At 39.9% G+C, this 19,221-nt stretch overlaps 1 protein-coding gene across 4 annotated transcripts in view; it reads left to right on the forward strand.

Moving 5' to 3' along the window:
• The first annotated feature begins 721 nt into the window (after positions 1-721).
• ABL2 (ABL proto-oncogene 2, non-receptor tyrosine kinase) overlaps positions 722-19,221 on the forward strand; it is a 133,102-nt gene continuing 114,602 nt past the window's right edge. For all 4 annotated transcript variants that reach the window (XM_060091193.1, XM_060091195.1, XM_060091194.1 and 1 more), the window contains exon 1: positions 722-1,140. In XM_060091193.1, the coding sequence (XP_059947176.1) occupies positions 984-1,140 (157 nt within the window). In that variant the 5' untranslated portion in view covers positions 722-983. The remainder of the gene's footprint in view (positions 1,141-19,221) is intronic.

Here is a 19,221-nt window from a genome sequence, read left to right on the forward strand (position 1 = left end):
TCAAGAGGAATTCATGGTAATACAATATGAGGAACCGGGTCATAACTGCTTCTCCAATGAGATTGTAGAGTGCAGACAACCGAGGCGAGTGCAACTTAACATTATGAAAGTTTCAAAAAATTACAATGAAATAATGTACCTTTTTATTATCTTCATGTACATTTTATATCATTTACTTTTGACTGTAGGTGGGCTTGGTGACGAGGGTATTTAAAGGAATTCTCCGGGGCATTTTAGTGAGCCTCACCTGGATGGCAAGCACCAAACGCCTTGTGCTTTTCTGTCCCAACTGTGCCTGCTAAAGAGTGAGCTGTGCACCTGGGGCTCTCAGCGCGACTGATTGATTTGACAGGTGGAGGTGGGACAGGGAAGGCTTTAGACCGACCAACCCTAAAAAAGGCGGTAGCATGTAGAACCTAAAGGAGGGGTTGGCTAAGGCGGATTCGGATGTGGGAGGCCGAGGTGCCGCGAACGAACCGAAGGTCCGAAAGACCTGAAGCAGCGGTAGGCGTGCCAGTGAGGTAGGTACGGGGGCTGCGGGGGGCGGGGGCGAACCCACCCTCAGAGAAGAAGGGGGCGCGAGGGCGGGCCGGGGCAGGGGCCGGGGCGGGGCGGGGCGGGGCCGCCGGGAAGCCCTCCCTCCGAGTAGCGGAGGTGACTGGTCGGGTGGGGGGCGGGAGACGCTCTGTCCCACGCTCTCCCAGTGCTCGGTGGTTTAAAGATGGCGGCGGCGGCGGCGGCGGCAGTGTTGAGGGCGCGGAGCCGCGGGATGGGGAGGGAAAAGGAGAATCTGTGAGGCGTCGAGAGGCAGCGCGGCGGCTGCTGTGAGGAGTCGGGTGCGGAGACGCCGGTGGCCGGACCGCTCAGGGCCGGGGCCTCGACTGGGAAGGAGAGGCCGGAACAAGCGCCTGGAGCCCGAGGCCGGAGCCGAGGAGGAATGTGACCACGGGTCGGCGGGTGCGCGGGAGTACGCAAGTGCAGGGATGGGGCAGCAGGTGGGCCGCGTCGGGGAGGCTCCGGGGCTTCAGCAGTTGCAACCCCGCGGGATCCGGGGCAGCAGCGCAGCCAGGCCCTCCAGCCGCAGGCGGGACCTGGCGGGGCGCACCGCAGAGGCCGGCTTCAATATCTTCACCCAGCACGGTGAGTGTGTCCGGGAGCCGGCGTGAGGGCGTGGGGGAGGCCGGAGGTGGGGTTGGGGCGGGGTGGGAGGCAGACAGGCAGCCCTAGGGGGTCGAGGGGTGGAGGAGTGCCCAAGAGTGGGGGCGGAATCTGCTGCCATCTGGGCCAGTCACGGGAGGCGAGTCACACCCCTCCCCCCCTCCCGTCTCTAGCCTGGCTGGCAGCTCCCGGGGGCGGAGGAGGAAAGAGAAGTGGTCTTAGGGACCTTGGATGGACTGTCCTCTGCACTGGGACGCGACTGTGCGGCTCGCGGAAGACGGTGGATAGTGTCCTCAGGGGAGCGAAGGATGAAGGGAGGTGTGAGCTCAGTCCAGGTGTTAGTATAAATTGGTCGTTAGCGAAGGGAGCATGAGTTGTGCCTCGAGGGATTGGGAAATAGGAACTGAATCTCAGCAGGTAGTGGCCTATGAAGTATATACGTATAAATCAGGCAATGAGCAGTGTCAGGATAGTGAACAGTGTCCTGAAATACCCTTCTACGGGAAAGATAAGGGTAGTATCTTAGCACTTTGAATTTCTTTTTTTTTTTTTTTCAAACTGGAAATGAAGGGCTTTGCCAAACCAACCTCTGTTCTGCTCTTTTGAGTAGGACACATTTCTGAGATGGCTGGTAGGGGTTAGAGGTTGGTGGGCATCGTTAGGACTTTGGATACAAACAAGAGTTTTTCTTCCTACCAGGTGTGCATATATATATATATATATATATATATCCACACATATACATACTTACATCCTCTATATGGCCTGGAACCTATTACTTTATCCTCATTATCAAGGTATTTTTAAAACAGTTGTCTCCAGACTCGTGATCATGTACTCCAAGAATTTATGTATCTTTATTACTGAACTAATGGGTAACTTAGAAATGTACACAGAAATAGAATTTAAGAAAGGATGAGATGAAAAAATAAATATAACAAGGGTTCTAATAAATTGTTTCCTGCAGCCCAGTGGATCCTTTTGCACTTCCTCTGAGCTGCACCCACACCACTTTTGAGGCCACTTGTCTAGAGGAAGGAAGAATGGAGAAGGGGGAAAAAAAACAAAATTAACCTTCATGGAGTTGAGATACCCTAAGACCTGATAGAGGCTGAAGAGATAGATGTGACTTCTGTATAAACGACTGGCTAGTTGAGGTTGGATGAGAGGTAGCAAACTGGACTTTCACTGAAGAGGCATACGGAAAATAATAAAAGATAAAAGAGGGTACTCTATACTGCATGGTGTAGGGAAGACGAGGAAGGAAGAGAAGTGTGAACTATTTCTCAGAAATGGAGTTTTGGAGGAAGTTAAGACAAATGATAGTATGCAGAGAAAGAGATGAACCTTAGAAGCTGTGGCTGCTAGGTGAGTTGTATCAGAGTTCTGGGTTTGGACTTTGTGAACAACCTGAGTTTCCTAATGGAAGAGATATAGGTGATTTGGGTCATTCAGGAGTTACGTGTCTACTCTAAAAGATGTGAGTGAGCTTCTCTTCCAGGTATATAAACATTTTATGAAGGTGCCATATAAGTTAGTCTGTATCGAAATCACTTCCAGAAACATTGGAGCAAAGAATGGGTAAATAGTTTTCAGGGAAGAAATGATCCAAGTAGCTTTGCTTTGTGGAAAGTGTTAGTTATGTATTAAACTTGGCCCAGTAGGTAGTGGTGATCCTCTTCCTCTAGCATCTATTCAGGACGTAAGATTTTCTGAGACGGAGGAGGTCATGAAGAATGGAATAGGAGGAGATTTTGAAGGATGAATAGGATTTGGATCTATGGAGCAAGAAAAAAAGGGCAGGCTGTGCAGGAGAAACAACTTAAGTGTGAACAATTGAAATGAACGTAATTTGTTGATGGAACAGTGAGGAGACACATCTGTCATGAGTGAAGCAAATCCTCCAGGAGTGAATCCTAGAGCAAAAATTGCAAGAATCAAGTCCTGGTCTTGGCTCCACCTGGCTGGGTGATTTAGTCACTTACCGTCTTTGGGTTTCTTTATCTGTTAAATGTTGGATTGGATGATCTCTAAGGTACCATCTGACTCTTAAGATGTTATGATTCTACTGATAATTGAGAAGCAGTGGTAAGAAAACTTTGAATATGTTGGGTTATGGGCTGGGTTATTGAAAATGTGGCAGAGGAGTTTATATCCATTTACCTGATTGGTTAGTTTATAGGCTATGTAAAGAAACTCAAGTGTGAGGTGCTGAAAGCCTTGGCCTTGAGCGGAGGCAGTGGAAACAGGTGGGGTGAGTTTGAGGGATATTTCATGCATTCAACAAAGAAAAGTTTTTTGAGCCCCTATTATGTACTGGGCCCTGGGGATGTTGCTGTGAGTATAACAGGGTCCCTGTCCTTGTGGAACTTAAGGATTTTATGATTTGGTTTAGAGGATGAAAGAAGAGAGGACGACTTTGGAATACTTAGGAGGCATTCTGCCTGGATTTGAAACCTGGCTTGACTGCTTATTATCTTTGTGACCCTGGACAAATTATTTAACCTTTTTGTGCCTTGGATTCTTCATTTGTAAAATGGGGATAATAAGAATACCTGGTATAATAGTACCTAGATTAATGAGTTAATATGTACAAGGCACTTAGAATAGTGCCTGGCATGTAGTAAGGGCTAAATATGTGTTGGCCCCGGCCATTACTACTACAACTACTACTACTATTAAAAATAAGGATGAGTCCAAGATAATAAATTTTGAAATTGGCTGTATTGACAAATTTGGAAGTTAGAAGCTGATTGAAAGGATGGGAATAGGGTAAGTTTGTTGCCAAAGACTAGTATGTAAAGAATAGAATTGGCAAATAATATAGGAAACAAAGGTTAAGTGAGTACTGTTTTTAGACAGATGGGTGTTTATAAACTTCTATAGCTCAGAGTTTCTCAACCTTGACAGTTATTGCCATTTTGGGGTGGGACGTTCTTTGCTGTGGGGGTCTGTCCTATACTTTGTAAGATGTTTAGCAGCATCCTTGGCCTCTGCTCACTAGATGCCAGTAGCACCCCTTTCTGGCAAACTACCTCACCGCCCCCCCCCTCAAGTTGTAACAACCAGAAATGTTTTCAGACATTGCTAGATTGCCCCTAGGTGAGAACCACTGCTTAGAAACACATGATAAATTCTGGCTTGAATAAATAAATTCAGTTAGATTCAAAAGCTTCTCAGTGGACCTGTTGTTTGACATTTACACAAAAAACCTCGCAACTAGTGTACAAGTCACTGTCTTGAGTTTCAGTATTGAGGTATTAGCACATAATTTCATATACGAAAGTTAGGTTTGACTGTTGAGTTTACATGTAGGTTTAAATATAGATTAAATATTGTACATAGTAAAAATGTATGTACGTTACAGAAATGGGTTTATCAGAGTCCATGATTTTTCTTCTGTAGATAAAAGAAATGGTGTAAATGAGAATGATTTTTTTATTAATATGTGAGTCAGTTGTTATAATAATTTGCTTTGCCAAAAATGCCTTTTGTGAATGTAATTTAGAAGGAATAAAAATAATTGGGCTGTTTTTTGGTATGAAAGAGGTGAGTGCTGTGTGATTTTTCTGAAATCTGCTATTGAACCTTTTTGGTGAGCTGATGTTTTGTGACTAGTAATCTAAGGTTGAATATCTCCTTGTCTTTAATATCTGACATACATTACAACAGTTGAGTGATTTCACTTCAACTTTACTTCCTTCTCTCACTCATTTGCTGTAAATGCTATTAAAAATTAACCTTAAATTGTGAAGTTTTGAGTAATAAAACTTTTCCCTTAAACTCATCAGTTTAAGTGGTCTGATTTCTTTATTTAGAATTTGTAGTTCATGTTTTAGTCTTTGCAGAATGAAAAATGTCGGCACCACAGGTTGAAAATGATACTGTAGAAAAGAACAGCAAGGCCGTTGCAAGAGAATTTTAATTATGGTGACCTAGTATAGTGGCTACTGGTTCTTATGAAAACCAGACTTTTAAAAAGAAATCAGCTGTTAGGTTTTTGTTAACCTCCAAATCTGTGTAAGTTACAGGTATCTGGGTGTGTCTGTATTTTTAGAAAAGTGACAAAATAATTTGTGGTACAGATTCTTTTATCACAAGCCCAGTTGACAGTAAGGTCCCAGGTAAATTTTGAAGTCTGAAGTTTCTCCTAGGGGTCTTCAACTTGCTTTAAAAAGAAAAACCAGCATCTTTCCCCCTTGCAATTATTATACTGTATCATTTTTTTTTCCTCTTCACTCTCTCTGTCAAAATCAGTAATGATGGGGCCTCCCTGGTGGCGCAGTGGTTAAGAGTCCGCCTGCCGATGCAGGGGATACGGGTTCGTGCCCCGGTCTGGGAGGATCCCATATGCCGCGGAGCGGCTGGGCCCGTGAGCCATGGCCGCTGGGCCTGCGCATCCGGAGCCTGTGCTCCGCAACGGGAGAGGCCACAACAGTGAGAGGCCCACATACCGCAAAAAGAAAAAAAAAAAAAAAATCAGTAATGATGATGGTAATACTAATTTATATTTGTGTAGTTTTTTTTGAGTTTATGAACACCTTTTATGTCCTTTATCTTATTTGATCTTTACAATTACAGTTGGCCCTTGAACAACATGGGTTTGAACTTGCAGGGTTCACTTACAGGCAGATTTTTTTCAATAAATATGTACTATAGTTTAATCGCGGTTGGTTGAATCCACGGATGCCAAACCTGGATATGGAGGACCACCTGTAAAGTTATAAGAGGATTTTCGACTTCGTGGAGCGTCGGTGCCCCAACCTCCGAGTTGTTCAAGGGTCAGCTGTACTCTGAAATAGGTGGGGACAGATATTAATCTTCCCATCTTATAGATGAAGAGTTAAGAGAATTAAGTGACTTCCCAAGGGCATATAGCTGTTAAGTTATGGGCCTGAAACTCAAGCCCTTGTCTCCAAATCTTGCCATAGTGTAGAGGTTTAGAGAACATGGGTTTTATTTTATTTTATTTTTTTAAATGCATTTAAAAAAATATTTTTATTTGGTTGCATTGGGTCTTAGTTGCAGCAGGTGGGCTCCTTAGTTGTGGCATGTGAACTCTCAGTTGTGGCATGCATATGGGATCTAGTTCCCTGACCAAGGATCGAACCCATGGCCCCTGCACTGGGAGCATGGAGTCTTAACCACTGTACCACCAGGGAAGTCCCAAGAAGATGGGTTTTAAAATTAGATAGAATTGGGTTCAGATCCTGCCTTGTATCTGACATTAGTAAGTGGTTTACAACTCCAACCTCAGCAGGTTGTTGAATTAAATGATAAAATTTTGTAAGGCTCTGAGTGCTCAATAAATAGTAGTTTTGTTGTTGTCATTGTTATTTACCTCAAGATGTTTGTGAAGATTACATGAGTCTAATGTGAAAATGTTTTGTAAACTATCTCAAATGCTGCTATTGTCATCACGATAGCATGCTAAAGTGTAGAATTGTCTTAGCATTTATATATATATATATATATTTTAAATTTATTTATTTATTTTTGGCTACATTGGGTCTTCCTTTCTGCACATGGGCTTTCTCTAGTTGCAGTGAGCAGGGGCTACTCTTCATTGCGGTGCACAGGCTTTTCACTGAGGTGGCTTCTCTTGTTGTGGAGCCCGGGATCTAGGCGCGTGGGCTTCAGTAGTTGTAGCATACGGGTTCAGTAGTTGTGGCTCATGGGCTCTTGAGCACAGGCTCAGTAGTTGTGGCGCACGGGCTTAGTTGCTCCGCGGCATGTGGGATCTTCCTGGACCAGGGATCAAACCCGTGTCCACTGCATCGGCAGGCAGATTCTTAAACACTGCACCACCCAGGAAGTCCAGCATTTATATTTTAAGTCTCTGTTTTGTCTAAGTCTCTATTTTTCTCACAAGTGACTCTTGATTATTAAAGGACTTTCAGAAAGCAGCAAAAAGGTAGGGAAATTTTGGGGATCTGAAATCACCTTAGACCTGCCTTCCTTGAGGGTAAATGTTATCTTCTTAGGATTATTTGTCTTATGGGTCTTTCTTACTCTTTTCATACTGGTGTTTTTCTTCCTTCACAGAAGGTGAACTAGAAGCACAGGCCAAGGCATATGTAAAGTTTAGGTTGAGACCTCATTCTAAGCTGGCACATTTGTTTGCTGTTTAATATTTAATGATTTTTTATATTGTAATCTCCTTCATCTGACATCCTTTAAGAACTTTTTGTGCCTCCTTATATTATTTTTACCTCTGGTTATAAAGTTTCTTGTTAAAAGCATTTTTTTTTCTTTTTTCGCGGTACGCGGGCCTCTCACTGTTGTGGCCTCTCCCGTTGCGGAGCACAGGCTCCGGACGTGCAGGCTCAGCAGCCATGGCTCACGGGCCCAGCTGCTCCGCGGCACATGGGATCTTCCCGGACCGGGGCACGAACCCATGTCCCCTGCATCGGCAGGCGGACTCTCAACCACTGCGCCACCAGGGAAGCTAAAAGCATGTTTTAATAGAACTTTTATATTCTTAATTTTGTGAGTCAAATTGGGCTTTTTCTCATATACTATGTGTATAAGATTTTAAAATACGTAATGTTAACCTCATCAATCTTAACAGATTTCTTCTGGAATAGATAAATTTGGAGTGTCACTGTTAATACTTCACCAGATCATATAGAACCGTTCTCAAACTTTGGTGTGGAGACCCAGATTGCTGGGTCCCACCCCCAGAGTTTCTTATTTACGTCTGAGGTGGGATTCAAGAATTTGCATTTTTGACAGATTTTTAGGTGTTGCTGAAGGCTGCTGGTTGGGGCCACACTTTGAGAACTGTTGGTAATGTGAGATTAAGAATAGTGGTGGATCAAAAGTAATTCAAAGTTTGTCAGTTGTCAGAAAACGTAATGTATTGACTTTTCTACTTAAAACTGGTTCAGAAGTCCATTTGTTGCAAGTCTAGTGTCCACATGCAGGTGTCCACTGTCTTATGCCACTTTTTTTGCGGCAGGAAGAGGTGCTTTGGCCTCAACTTTTTTTTTTTTTAATCTCTAAAAGTTCGTATGTTGAAGGTCTGTTGAGAGGTGCACTTTTGAAAGAATCTTGTGTCAGGGAAAAGGGAGGTAAGACACACAGAGTTCTGCTTAGAATGGGCCTTAGTCCCTGGAAGAAGCTGTGAAGAAATAATTGCCACTTATTGAGTGCTGTGTGCCAGGCATGTTCTAAGTACTTAATTGCAGGGATTTTTTTCACGTAAACCCCATAAAACCTTGCTTGCTCAAATTGAAAAAGATAAGAGACCAAAGAAATTGGGATACCTATTTGTGATTCTGTAGTTATGTGTGATGATGCCTAGTTACCTTTTGGGGTTTGTGTATATGTACATATGTATATGTATGTGTGTGTATATAGGAAGATTTTTAGTCTTTTTTTTTACCCTATCTCTCTTGAGACCAATGATGAGGGTTTCAGAATGGTAGACCAGGGTTAGATCTATATACTTACTCTGTGGCTATGGATTGAGACTTAGATATTATGGCCTAACAAATGGAGCAATAGGCGCTCAGAGTGCAATTTGAAATCTCATGGTAATGTTGAACTATTGGCTTAGCCTCTAGACTTAGTATTACTAATATTTAAAGATTTTTATATCCCCCACTCCCTGTTGATAGATTACAACTCTCCTTTTCTCCTTGTATTGGAATCTGTGTAGCCACTTGAAGTGATCTATTTAGTTTATTATCGTAATATGCAACTTATAAAGACATTTCTTTTTCCTTTTTAGATAATATGATAGAATTAAAAAAAACTAGTTTAACACTCTAGAGTATTTTCTGTGTTTCTTTATTCAGTTATTTTACAGTAATTGCCTATGTTAATATCTCAGAGAATTTTTAGGTATAATTTAGAATTGCTGTCAAAAAGAATGATGCTGCTTAAGTAGATATTGATGAACACTCTCATGAAACAGTTAATAAACTAGTCTTGTTTTGTGTGTCTGTGTGTGGGGAAGTGTGATATTTTGTATAATAACTGTTGGTTACTAATCTCTGCCTTTTTGGGTTGAGGGTATAATTTCAGTATGTAAATTTGTGATCGTTGTACTAATTAGAATGATTTCTCAGTTCAATTCTTTTCTTTTTTATAAATAAATAGATTTATCTATCTATTTATTTATTTTTGGCTGCATTGCGTCTTCGTTGCTGTGCACGGGCTTTCTCTCGTTGCAGCGAGTGGGGGTTACTCTTCGTTGCTGTGCGTGGGCTTCTCATTGCGGTGGCTTCTCTCGTTGTGGAGCACGGGCTCTAGGCGCACGAGCTTCAGTAGTTGTGGCTCACGGGCTGTAGGGCACAGGCTCAGTAGTTGTGGTGCACGGGCTTAGTTGCTCCGCGGCATGTGGGATCTTCCTGGACCAGGGATCAAACCGTGTCCCCTGAGCTGGTAGGCGGATTCTTAACCACTGTGCCACCAGGGCAGTCCCAGGTCACTTATTGTCAGTTGAACTTTCACTCAAATAAATGCACAGATTAATGCACATTAACTATAATACTGTGACAAATTTAATTTTGGTTGCTTAAAAAAATGAGACCTATATTGAGCTTCTTCTCTGTCTTTGCTTTGTGCTGTAAATGTGCTGAGTCTATGATGGTGGTACTGCGGGCTCCTCTGTAGTGAACTCTGCCAGTATTGGCTTTTGATCCAGCAGAACACAAAGCTCAGCAGGCCCAGGCAATTTATATTCCCTGGTTTGCTTTTCCAAGGAGAGGGAGGATTTAGAAAACCTTTCATTTGATGTGGTCAAGGTCAAAGAAAATGTTCTGTGGCTTAATATAATATACAATATGTACATACACAATTTTGTTAACATGTTCCTTTCTCTATGCTAATTTCAGCAAATTAAAATAACAATACTGAGTTAATACTAAAGATTGCCACTTGGCATTTTGTGGTTCCAGATAATTACTAAGAAAACTTGGTAATTTTCTTAGGAAATCTTAAAAATTTTCCTAAGACTAGCAGTACTAACAGGCATAATTCATATCACCGATCTTTTTCTTATAGGAAAGAAAGGTTGACACTTGAAGGTTTTTGTTATAGTAGCTTTCTTTTATTAATGTTGAAATTTGCATTTTTTAATTGTGTGAAAATATATAAAGAGGTATCTCAGTGTAAAAAAAAAAAAAAAACCATCAGTACAGAAGCATGTAGATGAGACATGAAAGTCCTCTTTGATGTTCCAACCCATGATCCATATATTCCCTTGTTAGAGGAAGCTACTGTTCATGGTTTGATATGTTATCTTCCCAGAACTTTTAATGTAATTACATTTGTATGAGTGCACATATTAATATTTCTCTTGCCATTTCATAAATGCAAGTAAATGCATTATACAGTATGATTTTTTTTCTCCCAGATTTGTTTTTTGCATTTAATATGTCTGGAAGACCTTTCTATGCCAGGATGTGTACATTTCTCATTCTTTTCAATAGCTTTATAGTGTTCTGTGCTCTTGATATATATTTTAACCATTTTGTTTAGATGTTAACCATTTTCTTATTGATGAGTATTTGTTTACAAGATTATTAAAGATCTCCTGTTTTCCTCATATTTTTTATTATTACCAGCTTGAACCTTTCTGAAATTTATATATACATATTTGAGGTTGGAACCAGCTTAATGTTTTTCCATTGTACTAATAATTGAATAGTTCATCAATTTCCACTGCTTTGAAGAGCTGTATTTCTTATATATTTAATTCTCAAATGTCCACAGATCTTTTTAAAACTCTTTCCATTGTTCCATTCATCTTTATTTCTTCCTGCACATTGTTAACATATTGTAATTATGGTAACTGTATTATAAGCTTAAAGTGTATATGTTTACCTGGGTAGCTCCCTATTATTGTGTTACTTTTCAAAGTTTATTTGGACGTTATTGCATATTATATCTTCCAAAGATTCTTGGGACCAGATTGTTAAGATTCAGAAATCTTGATGGGGTTTTGATAGTGATTGTACTGAATTATAGGTTAATTTGAGGGTGAATTGACATTGCTGCATTATTGTGTCCTTGCATCTAAGAACATGGTGTCCCTTTGCCAGTCTAGGTCATCTTTGTGTCCTTAAGTAAAAGATTTTCCATTGGTTTCCCATTGTTTTTGGACATTTCTTGTTAAGCTTATTGGTGGGCTTCTTAAAATTTTTGTTGTGATCATAAGTGTAATTCTTCTGCATTACATTTCCTAATTGCTTATTGCTAGTATATGAGTAGTGATTTTTGTTTGTCAGCCCTGGGTCTGGTTGCCTTACTGTATTCGTTTTGCATCTAATCATTTTCCCTTTAATTCTCTTTCTAGGAAGGCAGCCAGATTTTCTGTAGTAGTAACTTCCTACCAACATTTTTATTTTCTTAAAACTGATATTCCTAGAGGCCTTCTTTTAAAAATAAGGAAGAGTTTTAAGCTGTTATTACTATTCATTCTTTATCACACTTCTGTACTGTAAGGCGTTTGGTTGGAGGAGGCATGGTGGAAGTAGGAGTGGGTTGCAGGGAGAGAGACCGTCTATCCTTTTTCTTAATGAATTCTGGTTACTATTATTGGTGGTAACAATACATGTTTTGTCCATTTATTTTCTACAAAATAGCTAAGGTATATATAGTACATATATCTAAAGTATATATGTGTGTATGTGTATATATATATATATATATATATATTTTTTTTTTTTTTTTTTTTTGCGGTACGCGGGCCTCTCACTGTTGTGGCCTCTCCTGTTGCGGAGCACAGGCTCCAGACGCGCAGGCTCAGCGGCCATGGCTCACGGGCCCAGCCGCACCAGGGCACGAACCTGTGTCCCCTGCATCGGCAGGCGGACTCTCAACCAGAGCCACCAGGGAAGCCCTGCCTGGTATATTTTAATACGGCAACTAGAGAAATTGTTTCTCTACATTTTCATTAAGAAGTGTCATTATTGGTGACTAGCGTCTAGACTAAAGCATACAATTTATGTTTTTGCGCTGAGGGGAATATTAAGTTTGGTAAATACATTCCTGATGTTGTTGACAATTCTTAGTCACAGTGCTACATCAGTAGTTGAGACCTCTGAACATTGATTTTTGGTAAACATAAACCTTTTAGCTATGAAAAAATGTATTCTGTGGATACTATAGAGGAGTTCCGGATTCCCTCCAGATAGCATCTGGACTTGTGTTTAGCTCCTGAATCAATATATATATTTTTAACTATGCCGATAATCCATTAGCTAACTCGAAGACTAGATTCATTGTGGAATGATTCATTTTGTGAAACTGAGAATTAACTTTAAGGAGGTATGAAGAAAGAATATTTTCTTTTATAAAGATGTATATTTATCAGAAGTTAAGTTTCTGATACCAGTAAACTCTGGTCTATTCTTCAGAAATAGAAATAAAATGTGAAGAAAGCATTTTTTTAAAAAGGAAGTATTTCAAACATACAGAAAAGTAGAGCACATAACAGAATGTCCAGGTACCCGCCACCCAGATTTAACAAATGTTAATGTTATGTCACATTTTTAAAAAAAGAAAACATTATAGAGACAGTTGAATACCCTTTGCAGGCCTTCTCAAACCCATTCTTCTCCCTTCCTATCCTGAGTTTAATACTACCCTGATGGTGTTTATCCTTCCCCTCTAAATAGTTGCATTTTATATTCCACTTGTAATTATCTGTAGAGGGTGTGTGTGGGGTAGGCGCCAGTTTGTAGCTTTGTATGTTTGAAAGATTTACATAAATTCTATGCCAGATGTATCATCTTGCAACTTTCTGTTTCTATCCTGTGTGTTTCTGAGATATATCCATTTGAAATAATATAGTTCAGTATTCCGCTGTGTAACTATACCACAGTTTATTCAGAATTTTTCATATTGATGGTAGGTTGTTTCCAGTTTTGCATAAAATAGGTGCTTGGAGTTGCTATTTGCTCTGACCAGAAAACTCTTTATAGTTATTTTTATCAGAGATATATGTGGAGAGTTTATAAATAGTCAAAGAATATGACAAGATTTGAAATGGAAAAAAAAGAAAGCAGCCCCGTCCCTCTTCCTAGGTTGGCACTGTCCAGTATGGCACCTACTAGCCACATGTGACTATTCAGCAAATGTCCTTTGTCCTCATTGAGAAGAGCTGTGTTAAAATACACACTACATTTCAAAAACTCAGTATGAAAAAAGAATGTAAAATATCATATTAATGTTTTTATGTTGATTACATGTTGACACGATAATGTTTTAGATATGTCAGATTAAATAGATTTTAAAAAAATAAATGTATTTACTTATTTTTGGCTGTGTTGGGTCTTTGCTGTGCGCGGTCTTCTCATTGCGGTGGCTTCTCTTGTTGCGGAGTACGGGCTCTAGATGTGTGGGTTTCAGTAGTTGTGGTTCCTGGGCTCTAGAGCGCACACTCAGTAGTTGTGGCACATGGGGTTAATTGCCCCATGGCATGTGGGATCTTCCCGGACCAGAGATCGAACCCGTGTCCCTTGCACTGGCAGGCAATTCTTAACCACTGCGCCACCAGGGAAGTCCCTAGAATAGATTGTTAAAATTAATTTTATGGATTAAAAAATTTAACCTAGCATCCAGAATATGTAAAATGACATATTTTTGCTCACATTTGTGGCTTGCATTTCTATTGGACAGTTCTGTTTTAAATGGTGAGCTCTATGAGAGCAGGAACTTGATCTTGTTCACCACCGGATTCCCTGTACCTTTAACAGTGACAGGCACAAAGTTGACCCTCAATAAATTTAAATGAATTGGTACATTCAACAAGAGAAGGTATTTTTTGCATTGTTCACTTAGAAATATTATACCTGGCATGTTACAGTGCAGAGTTTATTCCGTAGAGGTGCTTTGAGTTTTCTTTGCAGTTACTGATTGGTAAAAAGTTACTTTAAATTTGGCTTTATTATCCAGTGTATGTTTTTCCTTTTACTACCCTATTTTTAGCTTAACTGCACTTTTAAGTCTTAGGATTTCATAATGTTTTCATTCTGTCTTTATCATTATATTTTTCATTTTCTATTTTATTCTGTTATTAATCCTGCTGTTTGGGAAAATTCTAATGGATTTGTAAGTTCTTTGATCTAATTATTTCAAGTTATCTGTTTCTTGAAATTACTGTCTTCAAAGAGAAAAGTCATCTTGGCCATGGGCTGTATCAGGAGGGCTTTAGCTCTGGCAAATTTTCTACCACGCTGTTACTTTTTCAAGTCTGAGGTCATGCTTATCCTTTTATGTTTATCTGTTTATTCTTTTTTCTTGGCAGCATATAAAATCTTTTTATTTTAAGAATTCTTCCTCTTTTTTTCTTCCAGTTTATTGGGATATAATTAACATATAACCTTATCTAAGTTTAAGGTATACAGCTATTGATTTGATACATTTATGTATTGCAGTGTGATTACCATCATAGCAATTAACTGACACTTGCATCAAATCACATAATTACCATTTCTTTTTTGTGGTAAAAACATGTAATATCTACTCTTTTAGCAACTTTCAAATATATAGTATTGGTATTATTAGGTATAATCACCATGCACTATATTAGATCTTCAAAACTTGATAATCTTATAACTGGAAGTTTGTACCCTTTGACCAGTGTCTCCCCATTTCCCCCGCTTCTTAGGCCCTGTTAACCACCACTCTCCTCTCTTCTCTGAGTTTAGCTTTTTTAGATTCCACATATAAGTGATATCATACAGTATTTGCCTTTTTTCTGTCAGACTTATTTCACATAGCATAATGCTCTCAAGGTCCATCCAAGTTGTTGCAAATGGCAGGATTTCTTCTTTTTCATGGCTGAATAATATTCCATTGTGTGTGTGTGTGTGTGTGTGTGTGTGTGTGTGTGTCTCTTCCATCTTCTTTATCCATTCATCTCTTTTTTTTTTTTTTTTTTTTTTGGTATGCGGGCCTCTCACTGTTGTGGCCTCCCCCGTTGCGGAGCACAGGCTCCGGACGCGCAGGCTCCGGACGCGCAGGCTCAGCGGCCATGGCTCACGGGCCCAGCCGCTCCGCGGCATATGGGATCCTCCCAGACCGGGGCACGAACCCGTATCCCCTGCATCGGCAGGCGGACTCTCAACCACTTGCGCCACCAGGGAGGCCCTATCCATTCATCTCTTGATGGACACTTAGGTTGTGTCCTCTCTTGGCTATTGTGAATCACGCTTAGTGAACATGGGAATGCAGATATTCCTTCAAGATGCTGTTTTCATTTCCTTTGGGTATAAACCCAGAAGTTGGATCACTGTTCATATGGTAGTTCTATTTTTAGTTTTTTGAGGAACGTCCATACTGTTTTCTGTGGTGGCTACACCAGTTTACATTCCCACCTACAGTGCAGAAGGGCTCCCTTTTCACCACACCCTTGCCTGCCAACCCTATCTCTTCTTTTTCTTAAATGATAGCCATTCTAACCAGCATGGGGTGATATCTCTTTGTAGTTTTGATTTGCATTTCCCTTGTGGTTAGTGATGTTGAGCACCTTTTCATGTACCTGTTGGTCATTTGTATGTCTTCTTTGGAAAAATGTCTGTTCAGATTCTCTGCTCATTTTTAACTTATTTATTTTTCTTTTTGTCTTTCTTAAATTTTTGGCCACACTGCACGGCTTGCAGGATCTTAGTTCCCTGACCAGGGATTGAACTGGCACCCTCAGTGGTGAAAGCGCGCAGTTCTAACCAGTGGACTGCCAGGGAATTCCCTGCCCATGTTTTAACTGAATTGTTTTTATGTTACTGAGTTGTATAAAATTCTTCCTCTTTAAGCTTAAGAGCTTGGTAGGTAGATGTTTGAGGAGTCTGTCTTAAATGATTATTTCTCAGTCTTTATATCATATACCAACTGTCTTTGGTTTTTGGTTGTTCTTCTAGTTCAGGAAATTTTGACTCTTTCCCTGGTTTCCACATTATTTACCTTTTCTATTTCCTCTGTTGTCCTTATATTTATAGATTAGTTCTCATTTATCTTTTTTCTGTACCTCACCATTGGTTTCTTACTATTATAAAGTTTCATCAAATTTATTTTTGATTTACTTGTGTTGAAGTATTACTCTGCTGTAGTCGATTCTTCTATCTTAGCAGTTTTCTGTGGGTAATGTATGTGAGTAGGACTCTTGGTTACAAGTAGGAGAGACCAACTCCATATTATGTAATACCTAGAAAATTTATATGGAGATAGTGGAGGCTCAAGAACAGGAATGCAGCTAGGCTGGCCCAGAAACAGGACGTGGAAGGCTGCTAAAAACTCAGGCAATATTTATTTTCTGTCTCTTGTTTTGGCTTCTATTTGCTCACTTTATTCTTCTCTCTTAGACATTCAATTCATACCATACTTTCCTTCTTCTTTTTTTTTTGGTAATCTCTGACCAAAAAGATGGTCTATATTGAACTTTAATTTCTTAGTCTCAGTTCCAGATTCCCAGGAGAGTAGCTGTGATTGGTGGTCAGATCACCTCCATAATATTGACATTTTGGGTTGAATGGTTCTTTTTGTGGGTTGTCCTGTGCATTGTAGGGTGTTTAGCAGGATTGTTGGCCCCTGTCAACTAAATGCCAGTAGCGCTCACCTTCTAACTGTAACAACCAAAAAATGGCTCTAGATATTGCCAAAATCCCCTTGGAGATAAAATCACCCCTGGTTGAGGACCACTGATCTAGAATGTATTTAGCTACTCTGGGCCTACCACAGTGTGAGATTGATGTTTCAGGAGAGTCTTTGCGAGCTAGGCAGGTACTCAAAATGCTTTAAGTATTTTCAGTTTTTTGTAGCAACTATAAATTAGCACTGTTTTTCATTATTTTTAGGTGTTCCTTTTTAAAATAATTTTTTCTTATTTAAAGTATTTGACATTAACATGTTTCTTATTAAAATATTCAACTGGAGGGACTTCCTGGTGGCACAATGGTTAAGAATCTGCCTGCCGGTGCAGGGGACACGGGTTCGATCCCTGGTCCGGGAAGATCCCACATGCCGTGGAGCAGCTAAGCCTGTGGGCCACAACTACTGAGTGTGCGCTCTAGAGCCTGAGAGCCATAACTACTGAGCCCATGCTCCACAACTACTGAAGCCCGTGCACCTAGAGCCCATGCTCTGCAGCAAGAGAAGCCACTGCAATGAGAAGCCCGTGCACTGCAATGAAGATTAGCCCCTGCTCGACGCAACTAGAGAAAGCCTGCGCACAGCAACGAAGACCCAATGCAGCCAAAAATAAATAAATTTTAAAAATAAATAAATAAATAAATAAAATCTTCAACTGGAGTTGTAATGCTTACCATTTTTGGCCATTTCCCTGAATCTCTAAATTTTTCAATCTGCTACAGGTTTATATTTTTTTTCCTTGAGGGTGAGTGTATGTATATGTGACGGTATTGGTTATTTTAAGATAAAATTTATGACTTTGGTAGCCAGACAGACAGAGGTATAAAAATTTAGAACTGGAAGAGACCTTAGAAATTATGTATTCTGTGACTTCACTGGTGGGCCACTGGTTAAGACTTCACCTTCCAATGCAGGGGGTGCTGGTTGCATCCCTGGTCGGAGAGCTGAGATCCCACATGCCTCGTGGCCAAAAAACCAAAACATGAAACAGAAGCGATATTATAACAAATTCAATAGAGACTTTAAAAATGGTCCACATCAAAAAAGAAATTATGTATTCTGATACACTTTTTTTTTTTTTTTGGCTGTGCTGCACAGCTTGCTGGATCTTAGTTCCCTGACCAGGGATTGAACCCCAGGTGCTTGGCAGTGAAAGCACGGAATCCTAAGCACTGGACTGCCAGGGAATTCCCAGTATTCTGGTACCCTTGATTTATAGGTGAATAAGCTAATGCTTAGGCAGATGAAACAAGTTGATCATGGACACATAGCTTAGTAGTAGAGCACAGAAAGATTAGAGTCTAACTTTTATTATTTTTCTAGGTTCAGTTTCTAGTTACCTTTGGTGCCCATTTTTTGCTTTTGGTAGTATTACTTATGTAGTAATACTTATTCAGCATTTATATGTTACTACTTCAGGTGTTATCTCATTTAGTCCTTGGCAAATAAATGATGAAAACGGTCTCACAATAAGACATGTCTAACTCTAAACGTTTTGCTCTTAACCATTGTGCTTTAGCAGTATAATAGCATTGGGAAAGGATTGGATGCTGTGTCCTGGATACTTTATTCTACCCTATCACTTAATCCTCAACACAACCCCAGAAGCTATATATATTTCCTGGTTTTACAGATGAAGATGTTTATCTAAGAGAGAGTAAGTCTCCTACCTTAAGGCCACATAACTAGTAGGAAGCAGAGCTTGACTTAAGTTTTGTGGTTTTCCCAAGTTTGTGCTGTACCTAGGGGGAGATGTTCTGCACTGATTCTCCACTGTCTTCCCAAAGCTTTCATGGTAATAAAATAGAAGGAAAAATACAATATAACATATACAATTCACTTTATTAAGGATTAATAAATATTACCATTTTATTTTGAGACTAGCCTTCATGTATTTGTTTTGTGCCTTCTTAGATATTTTTTATTTTATTTATTCTTTTTGCCATGCCGTGCGGCATGTGGGATCTTAGTTCCCTGACCAGGGATCAAACCCCCACCCCCTGCATTGGGAGTATGGGGTCTTAGTCACTGGACCACCAGGGAAATCCCCTTAGATATTTTTTAGAATTGAATTTTAAAAAATACTAATAAAAGACAGCTAGATAATTACTATTAACAGGAAAATATTTCCTTGAAAAACTATATTTAAGAGATTACTGATCCTACCAGGAATGACTTTGTGTTTGTTCCCTAATCTTGATGTAAACAGATTTTTCACACTTGCAATTCTTGAAGCTTTGGGGTTTTCTAGTTGAGTGCTTTCAATTATAACATCAGTCAGTGCCATTTATAAGCATGCTGTTAATAGCTGTGGACTCTGGTGTTAGACTATGTGGGTTTAGATCCTGGATTAAATTTATGATTTAGCATACCAATATCTTGACATAGGTAGAAAATAAATAACTTGCATGGGAAGACATAATTTCTAAGGTCTCTTAGGGTTCTGAATTTTTTATATGTCTG

Source organism: Mesoplodon densirostris, chromosome 2, assembly GCF_025265405.1.
Source record: "Mesoplodon densirostris isolate mMesDen1 chromosome 2, mMesDen1 primary haplotype, whole genome shotgun sequence".
In the NCBI taxonomy this organism is placed as follows: domain Eukaryota; kingdom Metazoa; phylum Chordata; class Mammalia; order Artiodactyla; family Ziphiidae; genus Mesoplodon; species Mesoplodon densirostris.